General features: G+C 40.3%; 1 protein-coding gene across 2 annotated transcripts in view; it reads left to right on the plus strand.

Moving 5' to 3' along the window:
- Positions 1-8,652, plus strand: part of ENPP1 (ectonucleotide pyrophosphatase/phosphodiesterase 1) — a 66,964-nt gene extending 58,312 nt beyond the window's left edge. The window contains exons 23-25 of one of the 2 annotated variants that reach the window (XM_023651100.2): positions 193-325; positions 2,168-2,330; positions 4,522-8,652. In XM_023651100.2, the coding sequence (XP_023506868.1) occupies positions 193-325; positions 2,168-2,330; positions 4,522-4,692 (467 nt within the window). In that variant the 3' untranslated portion in view covers positions 4,693-8,652. Of the gene's footprint in view, positions 1-192; positions 326-2,167; positions 2,331-2,421; positions 2,652-4,521 lie in introns of those variants that run through there. The other variant, XM_070223876.1, reaches the window with a different exon arrangement.
- Positions 8,653-13,349: the final 4,697 nt, after the last annotated feature.

The raw sequence follows: 13,349 nt of genomic DNA on the forward strand, positions 1-13,349 counted from the left end.
TCAACATCTGCCTGTTAGTCCTTCTAAAGGCCAAAGCCGAACAATGGATTTTTGGCCTCAGGCTAAGACTAAAGCCAAACTCGAGTTTATCTCTAATTATTACCAGTGCTCATTTTGAGTCACGATGTTGATTTATTTCACGTGATGGCATGGCGCCTGTTCTTCTGAGACTATGCTTCTTCCTTCTTCCAGTTATCTGGCACTACTTTCATGGCACCCTACTGCAAAGGTACGCCCAAGAAAGAAATGGCGTCAATGTTGTCAGCGGTCCCGTCTTTGACTCTGATTTTGATGGACGTTATGATTCCTCAGAGACTCTGAAACAGTAAGAATATATTTCATTTACTCTTAAAAAATAGCTGTCAAGTGGGATTACTATCCAGTTGAGTCAGCATAATCTTTTCTATCCGATGCTATTCATCTTTATGTATGTGGCTTTTCTGATTATGCTGGAAACCCCTTGGAATATCTGATTGATTTTGGTGTTTTGCTCAGTGCTTAAACAATATTTTTTAGGGGCTGGCCCTGTGGCCGAGTGGTTAAGTTTGTGCGCTCTGCTTGGGCGGCCCAGGGTTTCACTGGTTTGGATCCTGGGCACAGACATGGCACCGCTCATCAGGGCATGCTGAGGTGGCATCCCACATGCCACAACCAGAGGCACTCACAACTAGAATATACAGCTATGTACTGGGGAGCTTTGGGGAGAAGAAGAAGAAGAAGAAAAAAAAAAAAAGATTGGCAACAGTTGTGAGCTCAAGTGCCAATCTTTAAAAATATATATATATATATATATATTTTAGATGAAAGAAGCAGTGTTTCTCTCCCACTCCACTCAGATGAGTACTTCTTAAGCTACATTAAATACTGAACTCTGCCATGTGTTAAGAAGGTAACGTCAGTATTTAAAATATCTCTGTGTGGGTAATTGTTAAGACACTGTCTTAATACCGCCAGTGAGAAGGTGCAGAACCATATGGCGTGGCTGGAGGCATCCTGAAGCTAGGAATCAGCAGGGGCATAAGCTGCCATGCCCAGGTGTAGGCCTTGGGTGAATGCCCCAGCTTTTATCCAACTCTGGCTGGGGGGGGGGGGAGGGGGGGGGTGGTAGGGTGACCGTCTTGAGAAAACCAGCAGTGGTGCTGTTTTTATAAAGGAGAGAGGGAGAACATTTTAGCAACTGGTTGGTCTTTATTAAAACAATAATTGCAAGATTTTTTTGAAGCAATCTTGCTATTAAGACTACTTAAAAAAAGAGACTGAAACCTCCGCTGAGATTTGGCCCCTTTCTGAGCTCCACTCTCCCAGGCTGACTTAGGGGTCATGGCTTACACACATGTATCTGTGACCACATTAGTCTGTAAAGTTTGTTGTTTTCTATGTCACTTGAGGCATAAGGGTCCCACATAACTGCCTCGTAGGTCACAGCAGAATGGGTAAAGAAGAGAACTTCATACCTTTCCCACTCACAGCTTCAGCCAGAGTTCTCTGTTTTAATCTGTTTTATGTATCATGGTTCCACATCAGATTGTATTTGAAGACAATGATCCCACCACCTTAAACTTTGAAAGATGCTTAAAAAAGCAAACCAGCCATCCCAGCTTTGAGACCAAAGGAAACAGGAGAATTAAGATGAGGTAAAGGTGTTACTTGGGACATCTTTGAGAAGATGCTACAATTAAAAAGAAAATCAAGTTATTGGGATAGGAAAAAAAAATCCAGTTAAAATAAGGGAGAGCTCCAGCAATACGACTTCTCTAAAGGAGCTGGAATAAAAGAACCCCAAACCAGTTCCGTCCGCTGTCCACAACTGCAGAGAGGTTAAGACTGTCAGTAGTGCTTTAGAATCTTGGCTTAGTCTTCCAAAATGATATTTTTTTCTTTAGCGTCTCAATTTCAGTGCATTAAGGTAGAATTTTTAAAAACTCCAAAGTTCAGTACATTTCTATAGAAAATAAAAATTATTTGGATTATGTTTATCTGTCTTCTAATTCTTACTCTCTCTCAATCTGGCAGAGTATGTTGAGGTATTATGATTCCTAATGACAATACATTTAATTATTTGACTGAGTTTTACTTTTAGATGTATTAAAAATATGCTTTCCTGAAATATTCATTAAAAGGAAGATAGCTATTTCGTTCTTAAAGTGAATATTGCCATATTTCACAGGAACAGCAGACGCGTCCGTAATCAGGAGGTTCTGATCCCAACTCACTTCTTCATTGTGCTGACAAGTTGTAAAGATCCAGACCAGGCTCCCTCACAGTGTGAAAATTTAGATGCGTCAGCTTTCATTTTGCCTCACAGGACAGACAACAGTGAGAGCTGTGTGGTAAGTAGCCTTTGTTATTTTACTTTAAAAATTGAAAATATGAGGGGCTGGCCCCGTGGCTGAGTGGTTAAGTTCGCGCGCTCCGCTGCAGGCGGCCCAGTGTTTCGTTGGTTCATATCCTGGGCGCGGACATGGCACTGCTCGTCAGACCACGCTGAGGCAGCGTCCCACATACCACAACTAGAAGAACCCACAACGAAGAATACACAACTATGTACCGAGGGGCTTTGGGGAGAAAAAGGAAAAAATAAAATCTTTAAAAAAAAAATAAAAAAAATAAAAAAAAATAAAAAAAAAAAAAAATTGAAAATATGAATATAAGTATATTTGTGTGTGTCTTACATCTAACGTTACTGTGGGAGAAACCATAACTTGAATATATATGTACTTTGAAATTACAGGATGGTTTTATATTTGATCCTCTAAGATGACGTATCTTCGAAGACCACCTTGTCTATTAAAAACACTAAACATCAGATCAAAATGTAAAAACTGAGTGCCTTCATGTAGCTTACCTACTAAATTCTGGGTTTATTTCAAGTGTGAATTCACTGGTTTCAAAACTGGATTTATAATTCCAAAAGTGTCAGCCCTGTAAATTAATCTTAAGGTTGTGGTTAGGCAATATTTCAAGTTAATTTTCTATATATCACTTCATTATAAAAAGCATGTTTGTCTCTATCTTTTCTTATTCTTTTGTCATTCCAGTGTTTGGAAATAATTGTTTTATGTTATCTTATTTGCTCAGAATTTTAAAAATCTGAACTGTAGCCTTTGAACATCAAGACTGCATTAAAATTTTAGCAATTTTTAAGGCTTTTCTTGTGGTGAGCCAAAATATTTTTCTTTCAGGGTACTTTCCAGATTTCCTAGTTGGTTTTTTTTTTCGTCCATTGAAGTTACACAAAGCAAGTCTAGACCTAAGCTGGCAAATATATTTGGCTTCCCACCAGCCTCAGTGGATGGTTGGTGGATTCCTGGAGTCTTGGAGTCACAGGATCTTGAGGCCCAGTCTGAGCTTGGCAGGAGAGAGTACTGTGATTGCGCATTCATTCATTTATCCCTTCTTTGATCCAGTTATTCATTCCTTTAATACATACTTATTGCCAGGTACTGTAGGTGCCGAGGACCAGCAGTGAACATAACATTTAATTGGCCAGTCCTCATAGAACACATTTCTCATTATTTTTTGCTTATTCTTCAGAATTGAGTACAGAATAGCAGCATTTTAACTATTTGGATGCCTAACGTTGGGCATCTAACTGCTAACTGGCCGGTATTGTGGACACTGTTGGACACATGCCTAGTATTCACTTCTTCATTACTTTCTCTTCCTTGAGAGATTAAGTTGTCAACAAAAGAATCAGTTAGTGTCATGTTCTGCAGCAACTAACAGAGGACCCAGGTGCAGTGACTTGAGCAAGTGAGGGCTTCCTCGTGTAGCTGAGCCCAGAGGGAGCCAGTCTGGGCTGGTGCTGTGGGGCAGCAGCACCTTTAGGGATTCAGGAGCCACTGTCTTTCCTGTCCTTCTGCGCCACTATCCTTAGCAGTGTGGCCCATGCGGGCTAAAGATGGCTTCTACTTCTCTAGATGTGTCTGCACTCTGGGGCCTCCCCTCAAAAAAGAAAGCAGCAATCGGCTTCTGCTGACATCTCATTGACCGAAATTCTAAGTGCCGTGAGTGAAGCGTTGAGTTCCTTTTCCATCTCTACCGTTCCAAAAGCTGTTGTGCCAATATCTGAAATACAAACATTTTATCAAGTTCTATATGACAGTGTACCTAGAATATGTACCTCAGTAGGGTGATGGTAGAATCAGAACTTGATTCCGAACAAGAATCAGAACAAGTTTCTTGATGCTAATTCCCATGTTCTTTCTACCATTCCATGTTGCTTCTGTTTTTGAATATTTTTTAACCCTACCCTGTTGCAGTTTCTTGCAGTACATGAGCATCTGTTCCAGGCATACTTTCCTCTTCCCAGATTTGATACATCTAATTAAACAAATATGCATGGTAGATATTAGATGGTGAGCTACTCAAGAGCAGAGATTATGTCTAACAAATCTTGTGGTGTCTGCCATTTGCAAGCCAAAGTGCCATGGATGATTGAAGTGGGGAGATGAGGAGGTTGTAGGGGAAGTGGACTGACTGTTCTCCAGTGACTTTTCTTCTTTATGTCCCACCCCCTAGCACGGGAAGCAGGAATCCTCATGGGTTGAAGAGTTGTTGAGGTTACACAGAGCTCGGATCACAGATGTTGAACAGATCACTGGACTCAGCTTCTATCAAGAAAGAAAAGAGCCAGTTTCAGACATTTTAAAGTTGAAAACACATTTGCCAATCTTTAACCAAGAAGACTGATTTTTTTATTCCAAAAACACAGGATAAATCTTTTTGAAAGAACCTTCTATTTTCTACAGTCCTCTATTCACACTATTGCGTTGTTTGGAAACTGCCAACCAGTTAGACTGGGAATCCTCTGTGATACGACCATCTCAGGGAAGCTTGTGGCCTCAACACAGCAGTAGGAGAGTGTCCCTCTGGAGGCTCACACATGTTTGAATATGTGAGAGCTGTATGCGTTGTTCAAGTTTGGGGAAGAGAGACAGACCATACCAAAAACTGCTCCTACTTCTCTTCAGGGCAGAAGTAGCTGTGAACACTGTCTGGATGCCAGATAATTTGAATCTTCTTATCATTAGTAAACTTTTATGGAGCTGGCAAACACTAATGGACAGGATTGGAATAGTTCATGTTACATTAGTATCTTCACAAGAGTTTAAAAGCGATTCTGGATTCCTTTTAACTTGGAGTTTCATTTCTCTTAGTTTTAATCCCAAAAAATTAATGGAAGCAAAAATATTTCTGAGGTCCTATTTCTGTCTTTTCTGTACACCCCCCTCAAAAGCCAAAATATGTAATCCTGTGTTATTTTTTTTATTGTGATTGGGCTTTTCCAGATTTATTGGCTCTAACAAGTTAAACTCTGAGGGAAGATCTGTGAATTGGTCATATCTACCTGTTATAAAATTTTATTCTACATTTGTACAAAAGAAAAATATTCCCCTCCTGTTCACTGGTAATTAACACAGGTTGAAAATAGCTCTACAGGTGGTTATTTTAGACTGTTAAAAATGTGTCTTATCTTGGTGAAACTTCAGAGAACTTGTCAACATATGCAAAGTGTCATTTTTCATCGAGATGGTAGGAGTGTTGTCCTCCGTGTGCAAAAATAACCCGACCAGCAGCAGAGCTGTGCTGTGCTGAGCTGTTCATTTGAAGTTTCGTAGATTTGAAGAGAACATGTTGTCATCACTTCATATCTTCTTGGTGGTTATGATAAAAGAACTTGATTTCTCCTCTGTATGGACTATATGCTTTAGTCCCAACCTGTGAACCCTCAAATACTATAGTCCCTATTAGGTTGCTGGGGTCTGATTTAGGGGTTATATTAGTACACCAAAGATTTGTATTTGTCCTTTATGTGATACTCATTCTTCAACAGCCTTGGGATCACAAGACCTATAGATATTACAATTTGCATCTGAAAATTATTTAATAATTTAGAAAGTTTCATTGGTTTTTGTTTTAATCTCACAGGTTTCTGAGGTTCTGTACATTGCTTTTTTTCTGGTCTGTTTTCTCTCTGTGGTCCAGATTGGGTAATTTCTATTGTTCTATCTTCAGGTTCACTGATTCCTTCCTCTGTCTAATGCATTCTGCTGTTGAGCCCATCCATTGGTTTTTTACATTTCAGTTATTGTATTTTTTATTTCTAAAATTTCCATTTGGTTCTTCTTTATATCTTTTATTTCTTTGCTGAGAATTTTTCTCTTTGCTGAGACTTTCTTACTTTTTTTGTTTCAAATATGTTTGTAATTGCTCATTGAAGCATTTTTATGATGGCTGCTGTACAATCCTTGTCATATAATTCCAATATCTGTGTCATTTTTGTGTTACCACCTATTGTCTTTTTTCATTCAAAAAGATTTTCCTGGTCCTTGGTGTGATGAATGATTTTCAGTTGAACCTTGGATATTCTAGGTACTATGTTGTATGACTATGGATCTTATTTAAACCTGTTTTAGCTACCTTTCTCTGACATCACTCTAGCATGGGGGCACTGCCTCATTGTTGCCAGATGTGCTAGAGTCCAGGTTCCCTACTCAGACTCCACTGACACTTGGGGTGAAGGGGACCCTTGTTCCAGGGCAGGGTAGAAATTCATCTCCCCAGCGGGTGTCCATTGATGCCTCCCTGATTGGGATGTGCTTGGCACCTTGTTACTGCTCCCACGTGCTCTCCATGGAAACTGTGGACAAGAGTGGCTGGGTAAGTTTTATTCTCAACAGGTGGGGAAGAAATTGCCATTTCCCTACTCAGCCTTCTCTGACACCACCACACTTGGGGCACCTCCCCGACCATCCTTCTCCGACACCACCACCATCCTTCTCTGACACTACCACACTTGGGGCACCTCTTCACAGCCTGGTGAAGGTGGAAGTCTAGGCTCCCCACTCCGTCTTTGCTGGCATGGGTGGGGTCATGATCTTTTCTGTGGTGTTTGGCTGGAGTCGAGCGGTTCTTGTTTTCTCTCTTGCTAGGCTCCTCCTCTCTGGTCCTTTGGCTAGAGAGAGAGCAGGGCTCTCAGGGCTTCTTTCCATCTGCACTCGTGGGCGTTTCCCAGTTGCTGACTTCTTCAGCTCCAGATCTGGGATATGTGAGCTGAAAAGCAAACTTGGGGGAGCTCATCACAGTGTTGCTCTTGGGGTTCTGAGGTCTCTAGCCTGTCTACCTTCTCCTCCCCACCTGTCAGAATCTTCCTATGGTTGTTTTAGATATAGTATCCAAGCTTTTTATCTGCACTTAGCAGAAGGATATCTACTTCTTTGTAGAAGAGTCTCATTGATTTTTATATATTCTTCAAAACACATGCAGACACATGATTGCTTCTACATAAAGCATCTTAGCAGATCTTAATTAAATGGATGGATGCCTCTCCCCTTTGCCAGACACTGGGAATACAAAGAAAAACAAGTTACAGTCCCTACTGTCCTGGAAAGAGAGGGGAGGCAGCAGAAGTATAAATGATCCCTAAAGGGTGGCACATGTTACAGTGGAGCCATGGGTGGGGTGCAGGGAGCACAAAGAGGCACTGGGTGCTGCTAGGCAGTGTCAGCACTGGCTTCCCGGAGGTGGTGATGTTTGGGCTGGGACTTGAAGGGTGCACGGGAGCTCTTCAGGTGAACAGCTGAGGCAAGGGCATTCTGGCCTCCCTTGGATGGAGACATTTTTGGCATTTTCCCATTAACAACTACTTCTGATATTTTCTACAAGTGTCATTGTGACCAACTTATATAACTGTTTCAGTTTTTTGCTTTGTTAAAAGAATCTCCTGTTCTTAAAGGAAACCTCACATTGAAAAATTCTGTGCTGACTTTAAAGGAAAAGACATCCACATCTGTTCCTACTTAGCTTTGTTTTTCAGTTGCTCTGATACGGTATTCTTTTTTTTCTGTTTTTGTCTCAAAAGAACCCCTCCTTTCACTATTTCATTGACTTAAAACATGGGGCTGCTCTCCACTTCCCCGATTTGAATGGTAAATTCACGACCATCTATGGAAACACCTTTATCCTACTTTTTTCAATAAAGGCTATTCTTTGTTTTCCAAATGCACAGCAAAAGCTTTATTTATCCCTAATTTCACTTCCATGCCTCCAATCAGTATTTCTTAATTGAGGTAAGTAACTTCCACACAGAATTTCATGGCCAGTCAGTTCATTCATGGAGAGCGACGAACCAGGTGGAACTTAGAAATAGTTCTAAGAATCAGAGAAAAGAGGGCAAACCTTTGGGGGAAGAAGGTGCCTGCTCAAGTTGCAGCAGGATAAGCAGATGTGGAGGACCCTGAGGCCAGCTGGCCTGTTCTGTCTGAGGAGATAGGACAGACGGGGATGGCGCTGACCATCTGCTCCTTCAGGTGAGGCCGTTACCCCTTCTGACTTTTGTCCATCGTTAGCTGCGTCACTGTCCCACCCTGCTCTGTAGACAGATGCTTATCTACCAAAGAAACTGTTGTTTGAACTTTGAAACTAAAGGTGGCGGTTACACTTCATGCTCAAGCCTCTCTCAGGAATTTGGTGTGGGAGCTTTCACAAGTGTTAGGTAAAATGTTGCCATGGCTGCAGTCCAAGGACATTTCCCTTGTTTTTTGGGCCAGTCTAAATATTGTATGGTAGGAAAAAAAAAACCTTCTACAAAATATAAGCATCTCTAAGCTAAGAAATGTGGATTTACAAATAAAAGTTGTATGTACAGAGGCCTGGTTTCTTCCCTGTGTGGATGTGTGTGTGTGTGTGTTGTGTGTTTAGAGGGTGAGGGCAGAAATGGGTGGTGGTGTTTCTCATGGGAGTGATACTGAGTACAAGGGTTGTGGGAAATTAGCTACCACTGTATTGTTGGAAGGAGAAAAAAAGATCCAAAGTTCATCTCAGATTCACAGAGTAACCATCCTTTCTGGTGGGACCTATATTCTTGGTTTTGGTATTTTAATTACATTTAATCATACTTCCAGGAAAAAACAAGTGACAGGCATATATAAACATCCTTCGAGTATTTAGAATGGTCTGAAACCAGAGGGAAAGTTTTCATCTTGTAACTTCCATAGTTTTTTTCAACATGAAATTTCTGCATTTATCTTCTCCATTACATTTAAATAGTGATTGAAGGAAAAATAAAGATATTTACTAGAAATTGTATCCAAACCAGAAATCATAGATGCTCAAATATGCCTTAGCCTACTAAAAGTGAAAAAATGTCTGGGATGGGTACTGGATCCATGGGATGCCAAAGGAAGTGACAACCTAAAAGAATTCCCCTTCATTCCACCCCAATACTGTTGTTTTAAATTTAACTTCATCCCTGCCAATAAATCCTCAAATCAGGGGACAATTTGAGGATTTTAATAAAAATAACACATTCACTTGAAATTCACGTCCAATTTTACTATGTGTCAGAAATTCAGAACTCAGAATAGACTTCAGCTTTCACAGAATAGACGTACGAAACGATTTAATGAATATCGACGAATTGAGATTTTTACAATATCTGTTGATAATTTTGCCCCATGATGTCCAGGTATTTTTCACAATTAAAAATTTTTTATGCCTACGGTTGTGTGGCATCATGTTGGGTGTATTATAAAGGAAGTGAGGCCGGGGTCTTGGAACTGAAAGTTTATAAGTTAATAAAAGCTTGAGAGAATCTCAAAGAGACCAAAATTTTCTCAGTCCCACGAATGGATGTCATTGCTCAAATTTTCACAACTTTTGAACTTTCAGCTAACATTTAGCATTTTGGATTCTCTACCAGAAACTGTTCTATACCTTGACACAATCTTGCTGTCTTTGCTTTGAAGAGTTACTCACTTGTGTTAAGATCCAAACAGAAACAGGGTGTAAATCTGTGGGGCTTTCTGTCGTGTTCTGGCTTGTTTAAGATATCACCAGTTTAACTCAACAGCACGCTTTAAGACACTGCAGCTGAGTGAGAGGCAATTAGATCAAGATTGACGATAGATTTCAGAGCCGTGCTTACTGTTTGGCAGGGAATGAGGCATTAGGTGTAAGTTGGAGAACAGGACAGACGGGATGCCTGCTGCCTTGGTGCTCACTTATCAACATTCACCTTTATTTCAAGGTCCAGCCCAAAGCCCCTGTTCTTATGGCAACAATCCTTTCCTCCATACTCCTCAAGCACTGATCATGTGCTTGGACTCTCCTAGACACTGGAGGTAACAGATAGCCCATGCCTGCAGGCTCGTTGTGGTTATGTCGTTGCAACTAATTGCTCATATGTAATGCAATTTATTGTTCCATAACCTGTGCACAATGTGGTTAGATGGCCTTCTGACCTACTAAGAAATTGTACCCAGACCCCCCAGTGCTAGATCCAGATACATGGCTTGCTAAGGGCAGTCTGAAACCATAAAAGGAAAGAAAATAATTTCAAGGTGGTGTGGTTATAGATATAAGACGATTATTAGCCTCCACTTGGGGCCTCCAGGGACCTGTCAGGATCCTATCCTCAAGAGAACACATACCACAAACCTCATAAGGAAATTGAGAAGCGCCAAGAAGCTGCACTATCTAAACATTTCCCAGTCTGTGGTCTCCCATTAAATTTACTAAGACGATATCCTTTGAGCTTGTTCCCCAAAACTGTAACTTTGATGATGTTTATGTCAAAAGTTATGTCTAGAGTGTGTTGTTTCACAATGACTGCAACTCAACACTTTTTCCAGTGGTTGTAACTCTCATTTGGCATTTAGCATATATTTCTTAAATTGGTAGATTCCTTTTCATGTATTTATTGTCTTGTCTCCAAAGTCATCTGTCATTGAGACCAGAAATAATCTTCATACCTGCTGTTTCTATCACAGTGTCTGGCATCTAGTCGTTGCTCAGTAGAAAAAAATGTCCAGACAAATGAAAACCAATGAGATGATCCTACAAAAACATCCATTTAAGGTAGCTAAGAAATCACAGGTTACAGAAATGCAGCTAGAGCAATCACACAAATATTAATTATTCTTTGCATCCCTAGTTTTTAAGTGTCAGAAGGTATTTTCAATGGGATATTTTTTAAAGGAGTTCATTTATAGATATCTTCCTGGTGCACAATGCAGACTTTTTAAAAATAGTAAATAAAAGAGCAGAGTGCCTTTCAAGGGCCATTCACAGTTATTTCATCAACTTCATCCTGTGGAAAGCATGATGCCTGGTGAACTGAAGAGGAAAGAATGAACTTTTTAGAGTTTTGACATCTCAAATGAAAATCTCTCTACAAAGCACATAGGGTTTCTGCAGCAACAAGCTGCCGTTGTAAACATTCTCTGGCAGAGGTGGGGATGCGTGGGCGTATCTCTTAGTTCTCACGTCTATCAACTCCAGGTGACATCTTCTGCTGTGAGGAAAAGCACATCAGCCTGGAAGGCAATAAGTAGCTGGTAGCAACCACATTGGAGCATCTGGAACAGATTTCAGGCAACTTCAGTTTACCAAGGAGGAGAGAGATTTTCCCACCCCTTCTTCCTGTCTTTGAAATTCAGGGCCATGAATCCAGCAGTGGCTAAGACAGTAGGGGACTAAGCAGGGTTAGGGATGGTGAAATCATCCCATCCGTCAGGTGTCTGATGGCAGGTTGGTAATGATTAAACTTAAATTTCCACATACCCAATGAATCAGTAATATGATTGTGATAGCAAAGATCTCTGAAACTAGGTCAAATATGATAACTGTAATAACTCCCCATTACTGGGTGCTTATTTTGTTCCAGACATTGTGCTAAATCATTTACATGTATCTTCTCAACAATTCTGTATGTGAAAATCCTAATCCTAACCCTGGCTAGTGAGTTATCCCCGGCAGGCATTTGAACCTAGGTCTTGGCACAGTTCGTATGTTTAAACAGTATGTCATATTGGCTCCTTAAAAAGCACATTGAAAATGTTCCGGTTCATCAAGTTCCACTCCCTCAGTAACTGAATTCTAAAACAGTTCTTCAAATAAATTTATTAGTAGTGCATTAATAGCATGAAATATCACCAATAAAAAAGGAAACAAAGCCGAAAATGTTAACTTTCAATTGAAAAATGGGCAAAAGCCTGGATTAAGACATTCGTAGGAAAGAAATGCGAAAAGTGGAGAAATATATAAAAATGTTTTAGCTCATTAATTAATTCAAAGATATGCAAATGACGTATTTTTATGCTTACCATGTAGAGAAAGATTAAAAAGACGTCGATCTCCAGTGTTGCAAAGTTAATAGGAAGTCAGACCTTGAGAATAGTGGCCCAGGATGCTACAACATATCTGAAGGCAGTTTGATAATTGTGTGCCAAAAGCCTCAAAATTGCTCATAAACTATAACTCATATTTGAGTTCTTCTAATTTCTTCTGAAGAAGCCATTGCAGGAAGACACACAGTGATGCTCGGTCTAAATGGCTGACTCCTGTTAGAGAAGGGGTAAGAATATTGTAGATTCATGTAATAGAATATGCCTCTAAAATTCGATGTTTATCAAAATTTACTGAACTGGAAAACTTCGTAATATAGGAATTGAAAATGATGGCTTCTGAAATAGCATATGGTAATATATCCATTTTAGAGAAAAGAAAAATAGAATCCCTTTTTCCTCCTCTTTTCCCTCCTCTTTCTTCTCTTCCTCTACTTCTGTATCTCTCCTCTTCGGTTTCTCCATGCTCTTTCTTCTCTCTGGAAGTTAATGCACTAAAATATTAACAATGATTATATATGCATGGTGGGATTTGGGGAATCCCCACTGTCTTGTTCTCGTATAATGCATTAATTTTATAACCTGGGAAAAAAGCGCACCAGTGAAATTCATTTAGGCAAAAAATATTTTTAAATCTCAAAGTATTTGAAGTGTCTTTGCCCATATCTATATGTGTGGTAATGTGTCCAAATAGCAGAACATGTCCAGTCCCTAAGGATATTGAACACCCTGTAACTAGCAGCAGAGCGTTGTCTGACACAGCACCGAAACGTGAGAGGATGGTGCAAAAAGACTGGGCAGGGTTCCGCTCTGCTTTTCACAGGGTCTCTGGGAGTCAGAATCCTCTCTATGGCACTAACGACAACAAAGGATATTGGTTAGGTGCAGATTAGAGTCCATACGTCATATTCCTTCATTACATTGCTATTTGCCATGGAGATGTTAACACAATTCCAAAAGGCCCATTCTGACTTGAATTCTGCCATCCTGCACAAGACGTTTGTCTTTTATCATCTTCCTTTCCACTTTCAAGCGTTTCTGTCTTGCACCTGCCTGCCTCCCTTCTAGTCCCTCACAGAGGAAGTGTGATTCTTTTTCTTCAGAGCTGAGTCTGCACTTCCTCCAGGGCTCTGTTTTTGTAATTATTACCCTTGTTTCTCACGCAGGCATCTGTGATTCTTGCCTCTGTGCCACTTCCGTCTCTCACGGACTTCTCCTTTC

The sequence above is a fragment of the Equus caballus genome, chromosome 10 (assembly GCF_041296265.1).
Source record: "Equus caballus isolate H_3958 breed thoroughbred chromosome 10, TB-T2T, whole genome shotgun sequence".
NCBI lineage: Eukaryota > Metazoa > Chordata > Mammalia > Perissodactyla > Equidae > Equus > Equus caballus.